We start from the raw sequence: 24,908 nt of genomic DNA on the forward strand, positions 1-24,908 counted from the left end.
TTGCATTTACAGGAGAGATAAATATTTTCAAAGAAAAAGTCTTTCTTCATTTTCAGTAATATTTTTGTGTTATGTCAGAGTAGAGCCTATGCTAATCAGAAAATGATTGAATTCCTCCATTTAAATTAATAAATGAAGCAAAGTCACTATACTATAGCTGTAAACTAGATGTACTTATTGTACCAACCCTGCTTATTGGACTGTGAAGAGTCTGGTTCAAGGTTACTTTCACCACAGCTTTTGAGTTTTGTTTTCATTTTATTGTTTATGTCCCCAGTCCCTAATCCCTCCTTTTCTTTAAGAGTCTTAAAATCTCCTGTTCATTGAGTGTCTCTCATGCAAGTTATAAGGAGGATATAAAAATGAGCATGATAGAATAGTCCTTGACTTCATGGGAATACTGTGGTCTGTTGGGGATGTCAATAAATCATTAATCAAATAATCAATAACATTACCAAAGAATAGTATTCCATCTTTCTCTCTTTTCTGAAATTCCTGTGTTCAGATCACCCTAGAGAAGATTTGATAGGCTGGGTCAGTCCCAGTTTTGTAAAGGACATACCTGTTGGTGATGCTACCATGCCAGATGCCTCTGTGGATTCTTGGCCATGTATATTAGTGGCCCCTTCAGGTTCAGCCAGCTTTGGTTGTCAGGGTGGCATGTCAGCATTTAGCATGAAGATTTTTGTGTTAAATACTCTTGGAAAGGATAACGTGACTGACCAGCATCTAGGGCTTTCCAGAAGGGGTTAGTTTATTTGGGAGATGCTTCACTTAGCCTGTTAATTAAAGCATGTAAGTAAACATGGGAAGTGAGATACACAGCAGACCCATAGAATGGCAAATGTCCTAACAGCACTCTGGCCTCATAATCAGCCCTTAAGGCATGCGGATCTGGCTGAAATGCCCATGAGAGTATTTCAGGCATGGAAAGCCAAGACACTCTTGGGGGGGGGGACCTAAATGAAAGATCTCCACGAGTGAGATCCCAGTGGAAAGAATGGGTCATCAAAGAAGGAGGTACCTTTCTCTGAAGGGAGGAGAGAACTTCCACTTTGACCATGGCCTTGTCTAAAAATTATCAGAGTCAGTGAACTCAGGGGGCTTCCATAGCCTTGGCAGCTCATGACAAGAGCCTAGGGTGATTACTGAGGCCGTAAACAAGAGTGTCAATTTGTTAAGTCAACAACAGGAGTCACTGTGCACTTACTCCTCATGTAGGATCTTTGTCCTTAGTGTGCTGTACATTGAGAATTAATGCTATAACTAGTACTCAAACAGTATTTTTCACTTTATGTTTCTGTGTGGGAGCAAACTGTTGAAATCTTTACTTAATGTATGCTAAACTGATCTTCTGTATATAAAGAGAATCGAAAATCAATCTTGATGTGAATGGAAGGGGAGAGGGAGTGGATAAGGGGAGGGTTGCGGGTTGGAGGGACGTTATGGGGGGAAGCCATTGTAATCCATATTCTGTACTTTGGAAATTTATATTCAGTAAATAAAAGTTAAAAAAAATAAAGCATGTAAGTAAATAGAAAGCCAATGCTTTATAAAGTTATAGAATTTTAACAAGTTAAGAAATTTTGAAGTGCCTCCTGTCCAAATGCCTCATTCTTACAAATAGGGACATAGCAGCCTCGAGATTAAGTAATTTACTTTTACTTAGCCATGTTCATGGTCAATGGTAAAGCCTAGGTAAGGATTCAAGGGTGTTAGGGGCCAGCATTGTATAAGAGCAGGTTAAGTTGCTGTCTTTGATGCCAGCTTCCCATACGGGTTCCAGTTTGTGTCACGTCTGCTCCACTCTGATCCAGCTCCCTGATAATGTGCCAGGGAAGGTAGGGAAAGATGGCCCAAGTGCTTGGGTCCAGAAATGCATATGGGAGGTCTAGATGAAGCTCTTGGATCTTGGTTCAGCTTGGTCCAGCTCTGGCTGTTGTAGCCATTTGGATAGTGATCCAGAAGATGGAAGATTCTCTCTCTCCCTGTCTGTCTCTGTCCCTCCCTCCCTCCCTCCTTCCCTCCCTCTGTGTGTGTGTGTGTGTGTGTGTGTGAGAGAGAGAGAGAGAGAGAGAGAGAGAGAGAGACTCTTGTTCTCTGCCTTTCGAATCAATAAATACATCTTAAAAGAATTCCAGAGTCTCAACTGAACCCAGTGCTCTGTGACACCATGAATCCTATAATCAGATGAAATCATCTTTTAGGGCGTACTAATTTATAGCTAGATTAAACTCTATAGCCAACTTTCCTAGATAATCAAGTATAGTTTTGGACTGGAACCTATTCAAAAAACACAAGGGTATACAGAATTAGTGTATTATCATTAGTCACAAGATTGAGTGATATATAATAAATAGTATGGTTCCAAGACATTACCTGATTCCTCTTATGTGGGGTATGTACATTAATGTCAAAATTTAAATTTAAGTATAAGCTTTGCTTAAAACAATATCTATAAAATATCAAAAGCAATGTCAAAAATTCTTTGCCAAAAACAAGAATGGGAGGATTAGTGAAACTCAATCTATATGTTGACTCAAAGATTCAATACTATTATGCAATTTTGGTATTTTGCTAAACAGATCATCTCAGTTCACTCAGTTAATTGAGAGCGTATTCTAAATACAATATTGTGCTAGTCGTGGTGGAGACATTGTGGTCCACAAACTTCAGAGGCAGCAGAAATATGGGTACATATGGGACAAAGTTGGAGATAGCTAGAGGAGGTGGTGGGGGTTTAAGTTGTGTGGATGCTTAGTGAGTTTAGCATGAGAACTTAGGCTGATTTGGGTCAAGATTCATTCCATATTTCTGAAGACCTCAATGGAAGTCTTTTATGCTCCTCCAACATTGTGACTTTATTGGCCTCCTCTCAGTGTCCACAGGTCTTTTTTTTTTTTTTAATAAAATATGGAAGGGCTGTGTGTATGTGAAGCAATTCTCTTTTCACTGTGAGGCAAGAGAAAACTATTTTGAAAAGTCTGCTCCTCAACCATGTTATTTTTCAAGGGGCCCAATGGCAAATATTGTTCACACTCCCATGAGAACATTCAGAGCATCAGTAGTTCTCTTCCTAACTTTGCCAAACCTTTACTCACAACCCTAAATTTGTGTCTTTTCGTTTGGTCTCTGAGAATCAGGCATCCTTCTCTTGTTTAATGTCAGTACATCCCTCCCAGAATGTTCTGCACTTTGTCCCTTCAGAAACAACTGTTTTTCTTGTGTAACTAATCATTCTTTCTTTGCTGTGTGCTTCTAGTTAGTGTATCCCTGTCACACACACACACACACACACACACACACACACACACAGAGCAAATTATAAATACCAGTATCTCTCCCACAAACTTCTTCACAGACTTTTTTTTTGATGCAGAGCCATAAAATGCTGGAGTGGGTGAAGAAGCCGATGTCTGATTCAGTGATCAAATTCAAGACCATCTTAGAGCTTGTCATTGATTAACAAATTTGTACAGGGAAACAGGGTGAAACCTCATTGCTAAGGTTGATCCTGATCAAAATGCATGGAATCTAGTTTCAAAATAGGATTAATTTTCCAAAGACTGGGAAAACAGATCAAAGGCTGCATGTCTCAAATCACAAAGCTGTCCATTCCTCAGTAAGATTTTTAGATGATCTGATCCATATCTTCCCGTCCTCACCTCTAAGTGCTTGCTTCAGTTCACTGTAACATGGTTTCCACCCCAACCACTCACTTGGGACCATGCTGATCTTGATCTCCCATGTCACGATTGCTAAATTCAGTAGTTACTTCCAATTTCTAATCTTGATAGAACAAGCTATTAACAAGGCTACTTATGCTTTCTGTACATAATATGTTTTATGTGCCTCCAATGAAAGATATGTGCTAAATCTCACTCTTGCCTCTCTAACTCTAGTAAACCTCTTTCTTCTCCTTAACTTTCAATGTCAATTACACTCATATGGAAACTTGATGTTAATTGTATAGACATCTAATAATTTTGTCAGAAGAGTGAAACATGTTTCATTCTGCTTTAGGTTTTGTTATCTGAAGGCTAGGTGATATAGTATAATCAAGTTTGTGCTTGCTATTCTGCCATTAGAATAGTTATCTTAAGGTCTAGTCTGTTTAGTTAAAGACAGCTTCAATTCTCCTATAAACAAGAGTGAAGATAGCAAAAGTAAGGAAATGTTTGTTTCTACCATCTGTGATACATCGTTGAAGAGATGAGAGGTTTTTGAAGCTCGGTGTGAGGTTTGGAAAAGCTAGACATTGCTCGTTTGAAATATCTGGAAATACTCTACTTGGCCCTGTGGAGCTTTTATTGTATTGACCTCAACAGCTGCCCCTATCCATGCCTGGATATTTTGGCCATTAACTGTGAAAGAGGAAAAATTTGAGAAAACTTAGAAAGGTCTTATAGTGTTGGTGTTTTATAAGGATTTATTTATAAACCTCTTTCTGAGTGAGACTTATCTCAAGACATTGCCTTAATCCCATGGTGCATGGTATATTTTGTACTAATTAAATTGCTTACAATTTCTGCTTGACCATAATCTATATTCTTTTACATTGTCCTGAGGCTCCAATTAGACCATGACTATTGGAGAAATTTGTTCTGGTAGAGAAAATAACTGAGATTTCTCCATGGTACTAACATTAGACATTTTCTTTTTTCACCTTGTAATCCTCTGGACCTATCACAACCATCTCAGAGTTTTAAATACAACCTATAAGTGGATTATTCCAAAATCTCTCTCTACTTAGAGCTCTCTGTGTTCATATTCATTCACTGCTTCCTGTGTATCTCTACCTGGAGACTTCAAAGGTAACCCAAACTGAATTTGTCAACTTCTATCTTAGTAGACTGGAAATCCTTGGCATTCCCACGTTTATTTGCCTTCAGGCTCAGCCCTCTGATTATTTCTCCAGCCACATTGCATACCTCTTTCTAACTCTGTGGTTAAGCAAAACACCAACTTTATATAGTTCCTCCACTTGATCTTTTACTTCTTTCCTTTACTTATACACTTCCCTGTGTATGCAGTACAAACCCCTTGCTATACCCTCACTCTAACCCTTTAAATAGTATTTGAGGTTTCCACATCCATGGATACAACCAGCTGCAGATCAAAAATATTTGAAAAAAAATTTCATCTGCACAAACATTTACAGAGGGACTGGCATTGTGACACACTGGATTAAGCCACCATCTACTATGCTTGCATTCCGTATCAGAGCACGCATATGAGTCTTGGCTAATCTACTTCCTATCCAGCTCCTTGCTAATTCACCTGAGAAGGCAGTGAAAGATAGACAAGTGCTTGAGAGACCAGAATGTGGAAGACCAGAATGGAGTTCCTAGATCCTGGTTTTGGCCTGGCCCAGCTCTGGGCATCACAGCAATTTGGCGGAGTGGAAGATCTCTTTCTCTCTTCCTCTCTGTCACTCTGCATTTTAAATAAATAAAATAAACTTTTATAGGCCTTTGTTTTCATTCCCTCTTAAATGATGTGGTATAAAACCATGTGCATAGAATTTACATTGCATTAGGTAAGATAAGTAATCCAGAGGTGATTTAAAGTAATTGGGAGGATGTGCATGGGCTACACACAAATACCACTGTTTTATATGAAGGATAGAGTGGCCTCAGATTCTGGTATGTGCATGGAGGTTCTGGAAGCAGTCCTATTCAAGTACCAGAAATGATATATACATGTGTTCAAGTGGAAATTGTAGGCAACTTAATTCACATAAAGTGTGAGTACCTGTTTCAGGAAGCTTCTCCCTGTCTGACTTCCTTTGCTGGTAGAGTATGTTTAAAAAGAACTGTCCTCAGTGCCTGCACATATTATTTGTCCTCCCAGTATTTGTGTGGAGATAGTTAATACAATGTTATTTATATTAAAAAGCATGTGGAAGGAACCTAAATGTGAGATGTTAGAGATTGAGTAAATTACAGATGACAATAAGAACTCCTTGGCAGCAAGTGGGCACTCTCACCCCCACCCCTTTTTGTTTAGAGAAAGTGTTCACTGTCTATGCTTGTGAAAATGGCAGGTAAAGAATGAAACACCTTGCCCTATGATAAGAAGAAGTTTTTTCATCCTACCGTTTGGAGACAGTCTTTCTGTCCTTTTCTCTCTGTATGAGTGAATACATCCCAAAAATAGTGTAAGTGGGTCTAACTCAGTATGGTGCTTTGTGTCATGGGAGGCTAATCAGTCCACACTGGAGACAGTCAGACTTATTTTTCAGTTCTCTGTTGGACATGCCAGTGGAATGATTTAAAAGAAAATGTCATTTGGTCGTCAGAGGCAGAATCAACAAAAACAGTTGGAACATATGATCTCTCTGTATGTTCCTATCCTATGAAATCCCAGGATTATTACCCTGTCTTGAATAAGTGTTAAGAGCTGTGAGAAGATCATATCTTTTGAGTCAGTCATTTCACTAAGGAACCTATTTTAAGAAGATGGTCAGGATTACTGGCAGATTTGTGTGGAGATAGTTAATATAATGTTATTTATATTAAAAAGCAAGTGGAAGGAACCTAAATGCAAGATGTTAGAGATTAAGTAAATTATGGATTTTTATATGATGGAATATTATGTAGCCACTAAAATTATATTAAAAATTATATTTACAAGGGGTTTAATGATTTTAGGAAATGTATAGGAAAAATGACTAGGCTGAGTGAAAATAAGAACTGGTTGCCAAAATAAGAACTGGCTATGATGATTATGTAAAAATGCTGAGAGATGCTGGGTGGAAACACAAAGGTTGATGGTTATTATTGCTGTGTATTAAGATTATGGACAATTACAAATGCTTTATTTTCATTTTCCAAATATTCTGTGATAAGCATATGTAATATTTATAATAAGCCCCAAACATTTTATGATGAGAGGGGAATTTATTTTTCCTAGAAATGGAGGTAATCTAAGGATTGGATAATTACTTGATCCCTAGCTAACCATATATTTTGTAGTAACATAAAATATTAAAAGGCAGTTATATTGGGAGGTTAAGATATTATCAGCATCCTAAAATAAGGACAGAATTTGGAATTTTCCATAATTAGCCAATAGTCATTTTTACAATTGCTATTTTATTTTTTTAGCTTCTACATCTGTTCCTGAATCAGCTTTAAGGTGGTCCAACCCCGAAACATGGCAAGACATAGAAGAGGGCTGGGGAGGACACAATCACAGCGTTCCAGGCCCTGGAGATGATGTCCTGATTTTACCCAGTGAGTGAAATGAACCATGAGATTGAACCAGGTCCAAGCTGACTGAGGATTATATTTCATTCATGCTGTACAACACAATAACAAATATGGAAGTACATAGACAACTATTTAGGCAACCTTCTCTTTTTAGCTTGATGAAGGAGAATTTCATAGTCTAGTGAAATCCAGAAAAAATACCCTAGGCTACCTTCATTAAAAATGAAATAAGTAATCATCAAACTATAAAAGGAATTGGAGTAATCTACTGACTTGATTATTTTCTTCATGTGTCGGCATATTTACAGCTTTCAGCATCCTTAAGATTGCAAGAAACAGGATATGGAAGAGAACCATGTGCCAAAGCCTCCTTACTTTTTGCATTTCTGAATTTTGACATTTAGAACAGAGTAAAAATGGCAAGTCACAAGTTTTGAAAATTCTTGAGAAGAAATAGGTTACTAAAATATAAAATCTGTCTATTTATCCACTGAAAATTATTCCCCAGTGTTAGGAAAAGAGGTGCAGAATAGAGAGGAGGCAGTATACAAATCTCTAGCCAGACAGAATTTATTCAGAGAAAATAAATTTGTAGAGGTGGATGCCTGACAGCTGGCATGCACTTTGATGGAACATGTGGTGGAAGGCCTGGACCCTCAGGGGCCTTTTAGGAGTGCTAGGGATGGGGGTGGGTTAGAAATAACAGGTGGAGGTAAATTCCTGGAACTGAGGGGGGTGGTTTGGGAACCTGGAAAAGAATGTAGAATGGGGTGTGAAGGCAATAGCATGTGAGACCCAACTGAGATTCAAGGGCAAGGAATACATTGCAGTGTTTATCTATCTTTTGGGCACTGAGGGAGAATGGCTGAGGTTTGTATCTCTGTCCCATCACCCAGTACATGACACATATAAAAGAAAGATGATTCCTCATATATACAGAAACATGCACTCATAAAATTATTCTTCCTTAAAATACATTTCTTCAAAGCCCCGGAAAGTCTTTCTAGCCTGAGAAGAAGATGTTTTTCATAAAACAATTATATTTCTCTAAAAGTCCTAATTCTCTTTATGTTTTAGTTTGAACCTCTTAATGTAATAGTGAATAAAAGGTTTGCATTGAAAGAAGAATGTTAGGCCATTTGCAAAATGACAATAATGGTACTGTTAGTTAAGTTGACTGTTAGTTAGCTGTTAGTACAATAATGTACTCACTAACAAGAACTGTTCTGCATTCGCCACTTTAATCCTTACAAGAACTTTGAAAAGTTAGTAATATGATTATTATTCCCATTTTTACAGACAGTAAAACAGAGTCACAGAGCACTTCAGTAACTTGTTCAGGGTCACACAGATTGCTATTCAGCAGAGTCAAGATTTGGACACATGCAATGTGACTCAAAAGCTCTATTCTTAAGCAATAAAGTACACTCCTTTTCTAAAAAAAACTAAAGTGAAATGAGAAAGAGTCATTGTGTTGTTGGGTTTATTTAAGATGGCAGAATGAAGACAGAATAGGACAAAGCATGCTGGCCACCTTCTGGACATTGTGCGTATGTCTGAGTAACTGAACAGAGAGAGGAGGGACAGGAGGGCGTGGGTTGACCAACACGGAAGTGAATTATTGTCATCCCTCCTCCCCATCACTCATCTCTCTTCAATGGAGGATATAACTTGAATAAACAAGGACTTGAGTCATTTCTATATAGAAAGGAAAAATCTGTTCTGTCTCAGCCATCTCTTTGATGAATCTACCCAGCGGATTTGCCCTGGGCTATGGTTTCTTCCCACTAAGCAAGCTGTTTCCCCAACCCCAGGCAGGAAGAAAGTAAAGCTTTTGAAGGTTGCCAAGCTTTTAGTATCCTTTAAAGCTTGTCTACCAATCTGAGCCATCTTGCTTGGCATTGCAATTGACTGTATCCACTGTGTGCCCCAGCTACAGCGCTTCTGGCATTCTCCATTACTTTTCTTTCTTTCTTTGTGGTCAGCTCATAGATAGGCCTGAATTCTCCAAGAAGCTGCTCTTAAATAGCACAAGTTTGTACTTTGGAAACAGAGGGGACGTACGGATTGGAAGCATAAGGTACCTTCCAACTGGCCTTTCATTGTTACTGTGTCAGAGAAGTTTTTTTATTTAAAGATTCATTATGTATCTGAAAGGCAGAGTTACAGAGAGAGAGAGAGATATCTTCCATCTGCTGGTTTATTCCTCAAATGGCTGCAATGGTAGGAGCTAGGCCAGGGGGAAGCCAGGAGCCATGTCTCCCACGTGGGTGGCAGGGCCCAAGCACTTGGGCCATCTTCAGTTGCTTTCCCAGGCGCATTAGCAGGGAGCTGGATCGGAAGTGGAGCAGCTGGGACTCAAACCGGCACCCATATGGGATGCTGTCATTGCTGGTAGTGACTTTACTTGAGAGGTTAATATTTTAAAAACATGCATAGTTATTGTCCATTATTTTTAGCTTTCAAGTGAAAAGGTGGCTATGAGAGAGCAGACATGTAGGATGAATTAAATGGGGGCCGGCGCTGTGGCATAGCAGATAAAGCCGCCGCCTGCAATGCACGCATTCCATATGGGTTTCAGTTCCAGTCCTGGCTGCTCCACTTCTGATCGAGCTCTCTGCTATGGCCTGGGAAAGCAGTAGAAGATGGCCCAAGTTCTTGGGTCCCTGCACCCACGTAGGAGACCCAGAGGAAACTTCTGGCTCCTGGCTTCGGATTGGCACAGCTCTGGCCATCTGAGTGAACCAGCGGATGGAAGACCTCTCTTTCTATCTCTCTGACTCTTTCTCTCTCTGTGTAACTCTGGCTTTCAAATAAATAAATAAATCTTTAAAAAAACAATATTTGAACTATTAAAAAAATGATGCATTAAATGAAATCTTGCTCTTTGTCCACTGCTTTCTCCTTTTCTCTCCTAACCTCTCTTCTGACTTCTTCAAGATACCTGTGATTGGCCAGCATTTGAATCCATTTTTCTCTTTAGTTTTAGATCTCATGAAGGAGCTGCCCTGGCTTACTTTTCCCTTCTGATATCGAGACAACCTATCCTACTACTTTGACCTGGATTGGACTTTCTGCAGACTCTACTTCCCTTTCTGCTTGGGGTTTTGCCTCTCTCTGAACTCTTCATCTTGTCCTGACTCTCCTTCTTTCTTTCATTGTCAGCCTTCTTATAATCAAGTGAGATTGCTCACCTGAGTCTGGCACAGTAAGTATTGCGTGGGTAAAGTACGTGAACACAATGCTGCCATCAATAATTTAATAGCACAAATAAATATTTGAAACTGTCATGTTTAACACAGTACAGCTATAAGACTTTACATGTCTATGAAAATAATGTCTTATACCTTGAACAGATTCCTAAGAATATGGAATAATTATTTTCATGATGGTAGTGATGGTGACAGTAGTAACTATAATTTGAGTTCTTGGTGTGTGCCATGGTTGTGCTAAGTACTTTGCATGGATTTTCTCATTTAATTCTTTTTTAAAAAGATTTATTTATTTATTTGAAAGGCAGAGTTACAGAGAGGCAGAGGCAGAGGCAGACGGAGATGCAGAGATAGAGAGAGAGCTATCTTCCATCCACTGGTTCATTCCCCAAGTGGCCGCAACAACTGGAGCTGAGCTAATATGAAGCTAGGATACAGGAGTTTCTTCTGGGTCTCCCTTGCGGGTGCAGGGACCCAAGAACTTGGGCCATCTTCTACTGCTTTCCCAGTCCATAGCAGAAACTGGGTCAGAAGTGGAACAGCCAGGACTCGAACCAGTGCCCATATGGATGCTGGCACTGCAGGTGGTGTCTTTATTCTCTATGCCATCATGCCGGCCCCTCATTTAATTCTTACAACTACTCTGCAAGTGGGTCCTGTTATTATCCTTGTTTATACAGATGAAGAATATGGGACATACAGAAATCTTGTCTCATGTAACTTTCAAGTTTTACCTAGCTTATAAGTTAAAAAGCTGGGTCAGGAAATCTGAGAGTTTGATTCAGAACCATATATTTATTATGTCTTTAAAAAATGAAAACCAGCTTCCCATCTCTGTCTGCTCTGATTCATTCAAATCAGGCTGCATTTTACACTAAATTTATAATTCTCAGTTTACTGTTCACATTATTAGGGTAAAAAGAAATTAGGGTAAAAACAAATCCTGCAACTAGTAGTCTTGCATATCTACTATATGTCAAATAACTCAAGGAATTTAATCATATAAAATACACTTGGAAAACTAAAGTAAATTTCCAAAGAGTTATCTAATAAAATGAAGCATTGCTAAAAGCATTTTCCTTGAACCTGGTAGCAAATGTGGTTGTGATTACAATTAATACTCCTTTCTCATTAAGTTTAATATTTTTAAACATTCACTGTATTCAAGGCACAGTTTCATTTGCTCATGATCTGGGCTCTAAGGGAAAGGATGATATGGCAATGACTTTAAATAGCTAGGGATTCTATTTGGTAATCACACATGTACCACATAAAAATATAACAAATAACTATAATAAACATAATGTATTTAGCATCAAATTGTATCAAGTGAATAGAGGAGAGAAAACTTCATGGAGGAAGAGACATTCTGTAGGGAACTTTGGGAGATAGGGTAAGGACTTGGAGAGCAGTTGTGAGGCACAAAGCTACATTGGGACCCTTCTCTGGATATATGGGCTGTCAGCTAGGGTAAACCTGGGCTCACACTGGGATTCTGATGTTTACCAACTGTGTGACATGGGCCAAGTTGTAAGTCTTTTGGCCCTTATGTATACCATGAAGGCTATAATTAACATATCATAATGTGAAGCAGATTAAATGAGATACCATCAGAGCACATGACTACTGCATAGCATCCTGATGGTAATGGAATTACAGATAAAAGCTGTGATCTGTAATGTATCAGGTGTTCTTTTCCTTCATTTTTCCATCTGGCTGCCCCTCTTGGCCTCTGGTATTAGCAACACTTTGTATTTTCTTTCCAATGGCTTATTATTTAATTTTCACAACATCCTTGGGAGCTAAATAGGTAATAACTATTATTACAGTAAAAACCCATTTTTACATAATACGATTTTAATGGAACTGCTGATTTTACAAAATGAAAGTGACTGGTAAAAAAGATTTAAGTGATACTTTTGAACCTCTAATATAATTTTATGGTGTTTTGTGTTTTTTAATTCATTAATAAAGGAAATGTGTAGAACATTCCCATCATTATTCAAATAGAATAGCATAATTTTTCAATAAAATTCTTAGGGTAAATTGCCTCTTTCCATTTTCTGGGAAATCAATTTTATGGAATGACCTCAGACCCATCCTATCCCATAAAAATAGGATTTTACTGTACTAATAAAAGATATCACTATCTTAAATATGGTACCATTTTCCTTCAAGGCGTTCTATCTTTATAGACATTGGATTTTGAAAGAGCTGTAAATTCTTCTCTGTGGTATTATATGGAGTAAGCTGAGGTAATCATGAAGAATTTGCTCTTGCAGTTTAGTTTATAGTGATATTGCTTTGTAAAAACAAGTATGTTGGATTGTCTTTGCCTTCTAAATATTGAAAGAAAGAATTGTTCTAAATGCATTCTAGATATCTTAAGTGGTAGGAACAAGTTTTATTTAATTCACTACAGAAATCTCAAACTTTTATAAAGCATAGTTGGTCAATTGGCAAAATAATCTCTCTTCTCTATGCTTTGTCCTCAACTGACCTGAGGGAATTTGTATACAATGCTTCCAGTGTTTTCTCTGATGGACTTTCAGCATTGGCAGGATGATACCTTTTTCACATAGGACAGGGGTGACAGAAAGAAAACATGTTATAATTCCAAATGATAGGATTCTCTTCTGAAGAGTACAGATATGATATAATGTAGCCTCCAACATTTGTGTGTGTGTGTGTGTTCATAGTATTCACTGTTTCATTTTGTATATTACTTTGAACTCTCCTTATTGGAAGAAATGAATGGGAGAGAATTGTGGTTCCTTTATAATAGTTCTACTGTTTGCTCTGATTTTCAATACTCAATAACTTTAAATGTCAGAGACTCATCAAAGTCATGTGATGTTCAAAGATGGCAATGTTTAACACAGTTTCTTGTTAAGCTGCAACACATTATGATAGATTGGTGATGTGGGGCTAAATGATCTTAGAGCAGGAAGTAGTTTTTAAAAAATTTCTCTATGGGGGGGGCATAGAAAGAGGCAGAAAAGAGACAACGATGATGAGAATGAGAGAGCATGTGAGAGTGGGTACACCTGTGTGAGCATACATCTGTTGGTGTACTTTCCAAAAGCTCATAGTAGCCAGGGCCGGGCTGGGATAAAGCCAAGAGCCTGAGCTTAATTCAGGTCTTGCACATGGGTGCCAGGTACCAAACCATGTGACTCACTACCTGTTGTGGTGCTCATGAGCAGGAAGCTGCAATCAGGAGCAAAGCTGGGACTCAAATGCAGGTACTCTGAATGGGATGTGAGCATCGCAACCAGCACCTAAACTGTCAGGCCCAATGCCTGCCCTGAGGAAATAATTTTTTGAAATGAGGCATTTTGACAAAATGTTGTGGTTGTAGAATTATTGGTTTTATTTACTTTTTTTTTTTTTTCCTGATCAAGGCTCGTTTATTGAACAAATCCAGTAGTATTTAAACATGACCAGTTGTTTACAAGAAGGAGCACAAACGATGTACATATCAAAAAGGCTTTTAAGGTTACAATAAAACACTTAGGTGATAAATTCAGGTTTCAGGTGTGACTCATTATCTATATTATCTCTTGTGAGAGGTTTAGGTTCTTCCTGCCTCTTCCCGGAATCTCCCCTAGCCTAACTGTCTGTGCCTGGAAGTCTCCATTCATATGTTTAAGTGTAAACAAAGGGAGTGACTACCTGTGGCTGCCCACATTTCCCCCTTTTTTATTTTTTAAGGCATTGTTCCTGTCTTAGGTTGCCCATGTCTCTTCTTGTCCTTACCCGTCATTGGACACCCCAGACATTCTCTGAGGCTCCGGTCTTAGGTTGGTACAAGGAGACAGAGTCTTACCCGTCATTGGAATTCAATGCCATCCTTTTTGGCTCAGACCAAACAGCACCAAATGGCACAGAGAGGCATTGGAATATATAGGGGAGGCACAGACAAAAAGGCAGGAGCTTTTGACCACAAGAGTTACTTTAACAGTTTTGACCAATACATCAACCAGGCCTCTTTTCTAGAACTGACAAAGGTATACCGGAGTCTGTCAAGGTGACCAGTTTTGATATGCTAAAATCAGTATTCTCCCTTTTAGATTGATCAGTCACATTAGCCATTGATTTTCAACTATATCCTCCCAATACGGAACAAGGTTTGATTGTTCCTTACCCATTGTACAAATCCTGCTGTTTTAATTCCATTATCATAAGTACACAACACACCTCTGTTGGTGCACACCAGTAGTTCTAAATTGTTCATGTACTTGTGATATTTACTTTTTTATTATCTGGGACTATGTCTAATTTACGACTCCTTATATAAACATGCAGACTTGGGTTTTCAGCACCAATTGGAAACCAAACATTATAAACATTAGTATTGTGTCTCTGGAGCTTGAATATGTCTCAGAATTTGGTCTTGTATTATTTGGTTGAGACTGAGATGTACTATAGGCCACCACTGGACATATTCTGGATTACAAGCAGGTAGGATGGCAAGAAACATAGGCCTGAGTTACCAGGGTCCTTTCTAGGCCTCAGAATGGTGATAGTGAGAGTATGAGTATTCTAGAATTGCATCATTACCCAGAAATACACATGGAAGCCTAAAGATTAAACATACTTTTTATTTTGTTCACAATTTTATATGGAAGGGATAAGCTTGAGTGTTCTTGTTCAGATTCAGGCGGTGGCATGGGTGTGGTCATCTAAGGTTCAATTTTGGTTCAAGAGCCAAGATGGCTCACTCACAGGGTAGGGAGCTGGTGCTTATTGTTGCCTGGGGGTTTTTCCAGGGCAGCCTATTAAGGGACCTCAGGTCTTCTTTTCATAGCTTTAGCTGTGGGGTTGCTTGGGTTTCCTCACAACATGGTGTTGTGGATTCCAAGAAAGAGTAGCTAAAGTGAGAGTGCTCCAGGAGTGAGTGTTGCTGGGAGCCGGGATGGCAGATGCATGCCTTCTGAGACAATCTTAGCAGGCTAAGAACATCAGAACCATCACATCTTGTTGATCAAATCACAAGCTTCAGCCCCGATTCAGGGTAGGAGAATTAGGCTCTCCTCTCATTGGGAGGAATAGCAAATAATTTGTAGATGTCTTCAGTCTGCCACTGTGTATGTGTTTATTTGTGTGAGTGTTGTGTGTTCTAATTAAAAGTTGATGTATCTGAGTTAATTAAGAAGGGGTGAATTTTATAGGCTCCTCATCTTCCCTGCCTAGGCAGAATTTATTTAAATTCTGTTGTCTTGAATAAATAAGAATTGCAGAATACTCAGAGAATAATTGGTCAAAGGATTTTAGTTTCCTTAATTTTTTTAATTACCTATAATGTTTGGTGTCATTTGCTGCCTCTTCTCTGCCTAAAAGTTGTGTTCTTCAACTGTCCGAATGTAATTGGACCCCTGATTTGAGATTACGCATTTTGAGATGAGGGTGGATGCTAACGTTTGGGTTGCAACCTGGGGTCACATCTCTATGTGCGTGACTAGAGGAGCCTTTTTTCAGAAGAGAGGAGTATGGTGGAATGAGGAGAGGAATGGAGGTAAAAATAGTTTAAACATTTTATTTCATGGAATAAATTAAAGGTCCAGAGTGAAAACAAACATTCCTTTGGCCTTATTTAGCACACGAATGAGAAAGCTATTTTTAAATATTTTATAGGGAAAAACACAATTTTTAAGAGGCACTTCTGATACAGAAATTTTAAACCACATTATTACTGGATAAAAATAAACAAATAAAAAGGAAATCTGAAATCGAAGATGATGGGATTGGTAGAAACGGCATAACTCTCTTCCTGTTTGGCAGTTTCTTACAGCTTAATGAAACTTGTTTAATGGTGAAAAATGTCCTTCCCATGAGAAGTAAAATTCAGGATTTCAGACTCTGTGGAGCACAGATATTCCCACAGACATCCCGAAGCAGTTTACTTTCAAAATGTTGAATATACATTAAATTTTCATATATTAGGTCATTTAAACATATACTATGGAAAAAATACTTTGTAAAGCAATCTGAGTATAAAATGCTTTACGATTAGATTCCTGTAGTGAAATGAATGATTATTTAATAATTGATATATTTTGAAGTGAATTTACTTGAATGACTAGTGAGTAAATATGAATATACATTTTAAAATATAAGCATATGAAAATTTGAACTAATAGAAAACATAATGTCAATCTAGCCCAACTAAAACAAGCTAATATAATACATCATTAGAAATTGTTCTGTGTTGGGGGCTGGTGCTGTGGCGCAGTGGGTCAATACTGGCCTGAAGCGCTGGCATCCCATGTGGGTGCCTGTTCTGGTCCCGGCTGCTCCTCTTCCCATCTGGCTCTCTGCTATGGCCTGGGATAGCAGTAGAAGATGACCCAAATCCTTGGGCCCCTGTACCACATGGAAGACCTGGAAGAGCACCTGGCTCCTGGCTTCAGATCGGCGCAGCTCCAGTCCTTGCGGTCATCTTGGGGGTGAACCAGTAGGTGGAAGACCTCTCTCTCTGTCTCTACCTCTCTCTGTAACTCTATCTTTCAAATAAATAAAATAAATCTTTAAAAAAAAGAGAAATTGTTCTGTGCTATGAAATATGTTGATATTATTACCTGCATTTATATTATGTTTTGTACCAAAGCTAAGAGGAGACTTTCAGTTTCCATGTTTTCAACCCAGTGTTGTCAATTGCCTCCTGAAGTTTGTAAGAAATAACAATTGTTTTATATGTTGTGTTTTAGATTTGTGTCATGTGTGCAGTATTTAGGAGGCACAATACTTGGATACCAGGGATTTCCTTCTACATTGCAATGAACTTGATTCAAATTTCTTCTTCCAAATGAACAGGACAAGTGTGCTAAGGCCTATGACACAGTGTCCTTGTCAGAGCTGGGATTCTTTTGAAAACATGTTTTCCTCTTAAAAATGAAAACAATTTCAATTAAAAACAGCAGTAGTAGTTTTTATTTCCTAAAAGTGGCAAAAAGAATATAGAAATAAGTACAGTGATCAGGAAGTTCATGGAAAATGCCTGTTATGAAAAAATGCCTAGATTTCAAATATTTAACTTATTAAAAACTTTTTAAAAAATTTGTTTAAAAATAAAATTGACATTAACTTATTTTTAATTGCTTATTGGAACAACCTTTTTTTTAAATAAAAGATTGATTTATTTATTTGAAAGGTGGAGTTCCAGAGGCAGAGGGAGAGAGAGAGCTCTTCCATCCACTAGTTCACTCAGATGGCCTCAAGAGCAGGAGCTGCGCCAATCTGAAGCCAGGAACCAGGAGCCTCTTCTGGGTCTCCCACACGGCTGCAGGGACCCAAGGACTTGGGCCATTTTCTTCTGCTTTCCCAGGCGATTAGCAGAGAGCTGGATCGGAAGTGGAGCTACTGGGGCTCAAACCAGTGCCCATATGGGATGCCAGCACTGCTGGCACCTTATTTGTACAACCTTTTAAAAGTCCCTTTGTATGTTGAAATATGTCCACACCTGTTCTTTTATTTCAGTTTATCAATCTCTGTTTGACTCAATCTTGGTGTTTGTTTTTGAGCTAATAAGAACTCACTTAGACTCTTCTCTTGGATGGAGCTGGTGCTGTATTGTGTAGCAGGTAAAAGCTGCCACCTGCAGTGCCGGCATCCCATATGGGTGCTGGTTCGAGTCCCAGCTGGTCCACATCTGATCCAGCTCTCTGCTATGGGCTGAGAAGGCAGTATAAGATGGCCCAAGTCCTTGGGCCCCTGCACCCTCGTGGAAGGCCCGGAAGAAGCTCCTGGCTCGTGTCTTCGGATCAGTTCAACTCAGGTCATTGCAGTCATTTGGGGAGTGAACCAGCGGATGGAAGACCTTTCTCTCTCTCTCTCTCTCTCTCTCTCTCTCTCTCTCTCTGCCTCTTTCTCTCTTTGTGTAACACTGACTTTCAAATAAATAAATAAATCTTTTGAAAAATGTTTATTCTCTTGGGATCCAATGTCACCTAGGCACAGACATTTTTTATACTTGATAATTTGCTGGAACTAATTAGAATTTTACTCTAATCAAATAATTTTCCAAACCCTTTCCTCTATCATCACCTAAGAAGTACGGTCATTATCGCAGTTCATTAATATTAGCATCATAGATTATAGCAATTTTTAGCAGTGGACATACTTCCCTAGGGTGCACAAATAATGATTTGGGCAGGAAGTAGTAGCATGTAGCAGTATATAAGAGACTCAGGTTTATTTTGGTACTTACCCTCACATAGAGAATAACTGCTCTTATATCTTCACATATAATTGCCTCAGTCCCCCAGAAGTGTGACCCTGCTGGGTACCTTGTATTCCAGCCCGAGGTTTTGCAGGTAACTCTTGAAAACATTCATGATGTTTTCCTCCTGTTGCAATAGGTTTGATTTTTTTTTTTCCTACTATAGAAGCTTCTTTCTGTTATATAACCTCTACTGGTTTCCAACTGCAGTTTGCAACTACTTACAGAAATTAGGTAATAGCCTCCTCAAGACTTTTGAGCAAACTTTGCCTTAAAAAACATATTATATAATTCATAGTAGTAGTAAATACAGTGATGGTTGCTAGGGAAAAATATGATATGTGTCACAACGTTGACAAAAAAACAGAATTAGCAGGAATTGGCAATTTAGCAATTGTGCAGCCTAAAGGAAAATGAACATGAAAAGATGACCAGAACTTCTGTGTGCAAGTGAATGGCTAGGAGTGCCATCAATAGAAATAGAGTATGTGGGAGAAAGAATCGCTTCAAGAGGGAGGATAATAATTTCTATAAACATAAACTAAATTTCATATGAAAATGCCTGTCAGGTGACAGGAAATGCAGACTAGGAGTTTGGGAGGCAAGCCATGTGGGAATCTAGATTTGGATGTGGCAGTTCCTCAGAAGAGTTGACTAAGGAAGCCTTTGGGGTTGAATGTATAAAAACCAACATGAGAGCCATTGCAGAGAGGCATAAGGGAGGAGTAGATAATGACATCTTGGAGGAAACTAATTTATGTGGCAGGAGGAAGTAATTGGAGAAGAAATACTCATGAAGTCGGAAGTAGAACTAGGGCAACAGAGGCAAGAAAGGAGAAATGCCAAAGTGAGGGAAGCAGGTGATGGTAACAATTGCAAGGAGGACTAGGAGGATGACCACTTAGAAATTGTGTGAGAATAAACCTAGCCACTTTCTAATGGCTCCTGCAAACCAAATGAAAAATTGAATGCAACATCTCTTGCTTGTCTTTGTCTTACAGTGTTGCATATCTGGATTGGATTGGTATCTTCAAGGGAAGCAATCACTCCCTGAGTAACAGTAGACCTCGGGAGTGGCATTCTCTTGTTAGAATACTGCAAGATGTTTTAAATTCAAAGGCTCATGTGATAGGTTCAGTCCAACTGAGCTGCTTCAATTGTACAGATCAATCAGTTTGATAGGAAAAGCAGAATAGATTGTATCACTGTCATTTCTTCAAGGAGTACAATATTTCAAAAATTAAAACCACTCAATAAATATGTATTTAATATACTTAGGGGTTTATATCTCACAATGAGTTCCATCTTTGAGGTAAAAGTTGAAGTTCATATTATTTAAAACAGAATTAGTCTACTAGTAAACACTGGTTAATTTCTTTCAGCATCCAGAATACACTGAGATCAGCATCCAGAGATTTTGAAATTTATTTGGGGATGTTGATATTAGGAACTAATTCTTTAAAGTCATTGGTAAATTGGTTTGCTCAGGACTGAGGGGCTTTCTGGGACATAGGATTTTGGTGATAAAATCCAGAAAGTCTGAGGTCAACTGGAGTCCTGGAGTCGGTATGTGGCCATATTTAAAAATCACCTAATTTAGGGCAGGAATTTATCACGATGGTTAAAATGCTGGTTGGGATGCCTGCATTCCATATTGGAGTACCTGGGTTCAAGTCTTGGCTCCTTTTTTTCCAATACAGCTTCCTGTTAAAGCATGCACTGGGAGATACCAGATGATGACTAGAATATTTGAGCCCCTGCTACCCATGTGGGAGATCTGGATTGAGTTTTGTGTACCTAGCTACAGTCTGGCCCAGCCCTGACTACTGCTGGCATGTAGGGGGTAAACCAGCAGATGGAAGAACTCTCCTGTCTCCATGTCTCTGCCTTACAATTCAAATGAAAATAAATAAAATTTAAAGGAGAAGTCACCTTTAAAATTCATTCTAACCTCATATTCTGTGTTTTGTATTGTACAACTTTGCTGATTGTTATTGAAATTTTTCCATGGCTTACATGCATAAACTTGTATTTTACCTAATTTTCTTCTCCCAAGAGCTTTGTCTCATGGAATTAATATTCTTTGAGGAGACATAGGCATTTCTTACAAGAAAAGGGAACCTGAGTGATTGCATATGGATTTTACACTTCTGGTTGGGGTTGGGGAAGTAGAAGCCAAGTAAGCAACCCTGTTCATGGAGGTTTTTAATGGAGAGCAGAACTCTTTCACTTGCTGTAATTGAATTACTCCTTTTTCTCTTTATTTCATGGTCTGTTTTCCTTGCAGATATTTTTGGAATGTAGAATTAAATAATTCATGATTTCCCAATTATTGGTTTAAGTATTGTTGCCATTTCTTGAGTTGATTATACTTCCTTGAGGGAGCTCTTGGAGTCTTCTCATATGCGGAGGTTTAAACATAAGAAGTCTGCCCAAATGCCAAGGCCATTTTACGGACAGACAGGGCAGGAGGAACAGGAACAGCATTGGAGGCCCTTTGCTGACTGCACTTTCACACAACCCAGGGACTCTTAATTTTTGGCAAGCTATTGAAGTCTGGATCCATTCTCAGAATAAGATTTTTTTATGGTTAAAGTAGTTTGAATTATAAAAGAAACCATCACCAATTGATACAACTGTAAAAGTCATATTGTAGTGACGTGACATGTTTCTAGTAGATTGATTGTCTCTGTTTACTGCTGGCTCTAATAGCTGTCATGATTTCAGTGTTATTGCAGATATTCTCCAAAAGGAGCTGTTGTAAGTTTTGTCCCTTCTTGTAAATAGCTGCCCCTCTCAAGCAGAAATGAGGGTTCACTTTCCCTCTGCTTTAACCTGGGCTTTAGTGACTTGCTTGAGAAATGGAATATAGAACAAGTGATGTTCTGAGACTTTGAAAGCTGTGTCATGAGCACTCATGCATAAGAAGACACTTTTGCCTATGGGTCTTACTTTCTACTGGAACACAGTTCTCAGCCTATGGAAATCCCAAGTCCCAGGGAGAGAGGCCAGTGTTGTACTGATTGACAATCCCAGATAAACTCCAGCCAGAATCAACCTCAATTTGCCGCTAAGTATCTGTCTTGGATAGTGAGGCTGGTTGAGCCCAGTAGTGGTCTTGCTGACACTTCTGAGGTTTTCCTTCCCTATTTGCAAATGCATTAAAATCTCTTTTTTAATTTTTAGGTCAATGATACTCAGGATGTCTTATTTCTATTATGTTCCCTTCAAAGTAGTGTTTTAATGTTCAATTCATTAGGATTACATGTGGACACTGACAGAGTTAATGGCCCACATGTTTTCTAAAAGCTCTAAAGGAGATTAAAACCCCTCTTCAAAGTGCGCATCATCTTTTTTTATGAAATTGACTTATGCTTATTTTACTGCCATATGCAAACTGTGCATAGTATTAAGCTAGAATTCAGAAATCATGCATTTATTGAGCAATTTTTTACTGGACAAATCCACTTATTACATGCCAGACACTTTGTTCATGTTGAGGATGAAATGGTAAGTAAAATGATCAGCTATCTACTTGGAATTTGCTGCCTAGTGAGAAAGTCAGAAGTATAACCATGCATATAATGAACCAACAAAACTCAAATATGCTCTGGGAAATATTCAGAGGGTCAAGCAAGCCTATGTCATAAGGACCTGTACTGAAATGACAGAGAATCCAATTATAATTAATGTGATAAAGAAGAAAGCAATCATTTAGATATTAACTATTACTAAGAAATTTGACCTCCTCTTCTCAAAATGTTTCCCATGAAACTAACTCCTTACAAATATCACATGGGACAAAATGAATAAATTAACAGAACTGAGAAATTTTGGAGTTTAATGCAGGCAAATAGGTATTTTTGCAGTGAGTTTTCAAAATCTTTTTTATGGTAATATAGATTGTGTAACTTCTAGTGGGAGATATTTTATGCTCCATATCTCAAATATGTTTGACCATGTGATCCTTTCATTCACTGTGCCATTATTTTATAGAAATACTTTAAAAACAAAGTATTCTCACACTTAATCACATTTCCACAATCATTTCATGACTTTAACTAATTGAATTGATATGTCTAAGTGATTTGTGAATAACCAAGATCTAAAAATAGCTTATATTCTTCTGTACAATAATTACGTTTACAGAATTGGGATTTGGTCTCTTTCTATCTACTTGCTCCACTGTGTGTTGCTTCCTTTCTTCAGGTCAACATGTGGCCCCATATGTGTGTGGGAGCTTCAGTCGTTACATTTGTGTTCCAGAGAGTGGGAAGGAGAAAATCTTCTTCCTATATATTTCACAGGAAACTTCTTTTTTATTTCTTACTGGTCTAAATTTAGCCAAATGGCCACATCTAACAGGAAAGGAGGCTGGGAAAGTAGTCTTTGGCTCAGTGACAGTGTATTCAACTAGATATTGGAGTTCTTATTACTAAGGTAGGAGAGACTAAATACTGGGAGGTGACAGTTTCATTTTACAGCTGAGGAAAATGGGCACAAAACAGCAAACGTTAAGAGAGAGCTCTGAGATCACAGGGTCAGTAGAGATTTACATTTGGGCCTCTGGATTCCTTGACTCTCTTGATTTCATTACACTACTCCTATTTAAACACAAGGGAGGACTTGAAATAGAGCATCTCAAGGGCTGCTATATAAAGGACCATGGTGATACTCACAGATCACACTACTGCGAAGAATACTCGAAGAGAAAGGTAGGAATATCTTTCTTGGAAGCATATCCCTAGATTTGGAAATTAATATCACTTGATTAATAAAAAGCTGTAAGTGGTATTTGACTGCCTTCCATTTTGGCAACAATATTCGGGCCAGGATTGTCCGTCAGGCTGATGTGCAAGCCGATGCCTCTTCTGTGTCTAATTGCTGGTCCTCATTGTCTTCATTTGTGTCCTCTGTGATGTTCTGCAAGCCCTGGATCTCATCTGAAGCTATCTGTTTACCCCTTCTCTCTTTTTAAAAGATGTATGCATTATTTTATTTATTTGAAATGCAGAGCAAAGAGGGAGGGAAGGGATGGAGTGACACACACACACACACACACACAGAGAGAGAGAGAGAGAGAGAGAGAGAGAGAGAGAAAGAGAATGAATCATTTTGTGATTCACTCCCCAAATTCCTGCAACAGCTGGAGGTAGAGCAGGCCAAAGCCAGGAGCCTGGACCTCCATGCAGGTCTTCACATGGATGGCAGAGAGCCAGATACTTGAGCCATCATCTGCTGCCTTCTAGGCACAGATGAAAGCAGAGGCAAGACTCCAACCCAAGTGCTGCAATATAAGATCAGATGTTCCAAATGGTTGTATAACCCACTGTGGTACATCAACCACTGTTTGCTTCTTCATAGCATCAGGTCACAAGAGGGATAGAAAACATTTCTTTAACCCAGGCTGTACTGGGTTTTTGTCTGGGTTAACAACAGCAGTCTAACCTGCCCAGTTGTATTTCTCAGGTAGCAGTAGTGTGCAGAGAGGAGATGTCATTGAAATCCAGCAGCAGAATTTGCCCAAGACTCATGATTGTGTTGCACTGTGCAGCATGGAGGGCGGTGCTAATGGCAGGTATCTCTCTGTCCTTTAGCACATTATCAGCACCAACAGGGTCTTGTTATCCTTGTGCTCCATCAGTAGAATTTCTTGCATGTATTTAAAATGAGTGAGTGAATGAATGAATGGTGAACTGGATGGAATGCTGACTAAATCTCACTGCTGACATAACTGCTGGACTTGTGCTGGATAGACAGGAATGGTTGTTGTTGACCCAGTGCCTGAATGCTTTAGGGTGCTTACTCTGGGTGTAGTCTGGGATCAGCCCTGGCACTTCAGCAAGGACCTTTCTTCTTCTGGAGCCAGTCCTTGGGCAGGGAGTTGTGTGTGGCAAGGTGGGGGGATAGGTATAGATAGATAGGTATCTGGGAGAATGAGTGCCTAGAACAGCATTTCTTCCTACAAGTTCAGGTATTGGTAATTCCAATCCTTAGCACAATGGCAGTTTTTCTTGGAAAAACCTCATGGAAAAGAAAAATGTCCTAATCCCATAATGGCATAAATCTTATAAATAAGATTTAAGTTTAGCAAAACCACCTCAGCAAGGAAGCATAGATATGTACTTCTGATGTTGAGTTGCTTCCAAATGGTTGACTTTTTAAAATATTTATTTGCTTATTTGAAAGGCAGAAAGAGAGAAAGAGAGAGAGAGAGAGAGATCTTCCACCTGCTGGTTCAGTCCCCTAAATGGTCACAAC

The 24,908-nt window shown here is 38.8% G+C and overlaps 1 protein-coding gene across 6 annotated transcripts in view; it reads left to right on the top strand.

Annotated features, from left to right (window-relative positions):
• The window catches only part of PKHD1 (PKHD1 ciliary IPT domain containing fibrocystin/polyductin), a 579,994-nt gene that overhangs the window by 325,155 nt on the left and 229,931 nt on the right, over window positions 1-24,908 (top strand). For all 6 annotated transcript variants that reach the window (XM_070074011.1, XM_051855614.2, XM_051855618.2 and 3 more), the window contains one exon: window positions 7,110-7,238. In XM_070074011.1, the coding sequence (XP_069930112.1) occupies window positions 7,110-7,238 (129 nt within the window). The remainder of the gene's footprint in view (window positions 1-7,109; window positions 7,239-24,908) is intronic.

Source organism: Oryctolagus cuniculus, chromosome 5 (assembly GCF_964237555.1).
Source record: "Oryctolagus cuniculus chromosome 5, mOryCun1.1, whole genome shotgun sequence".
NCBI classification, from domain to species: domain Eukaryota; kingdom Metazoa; phylum Chordata; class Mammalia; order Lagomorpha; family Leporidae; genus Oryctolagus; species Oryctolagus cuniculus.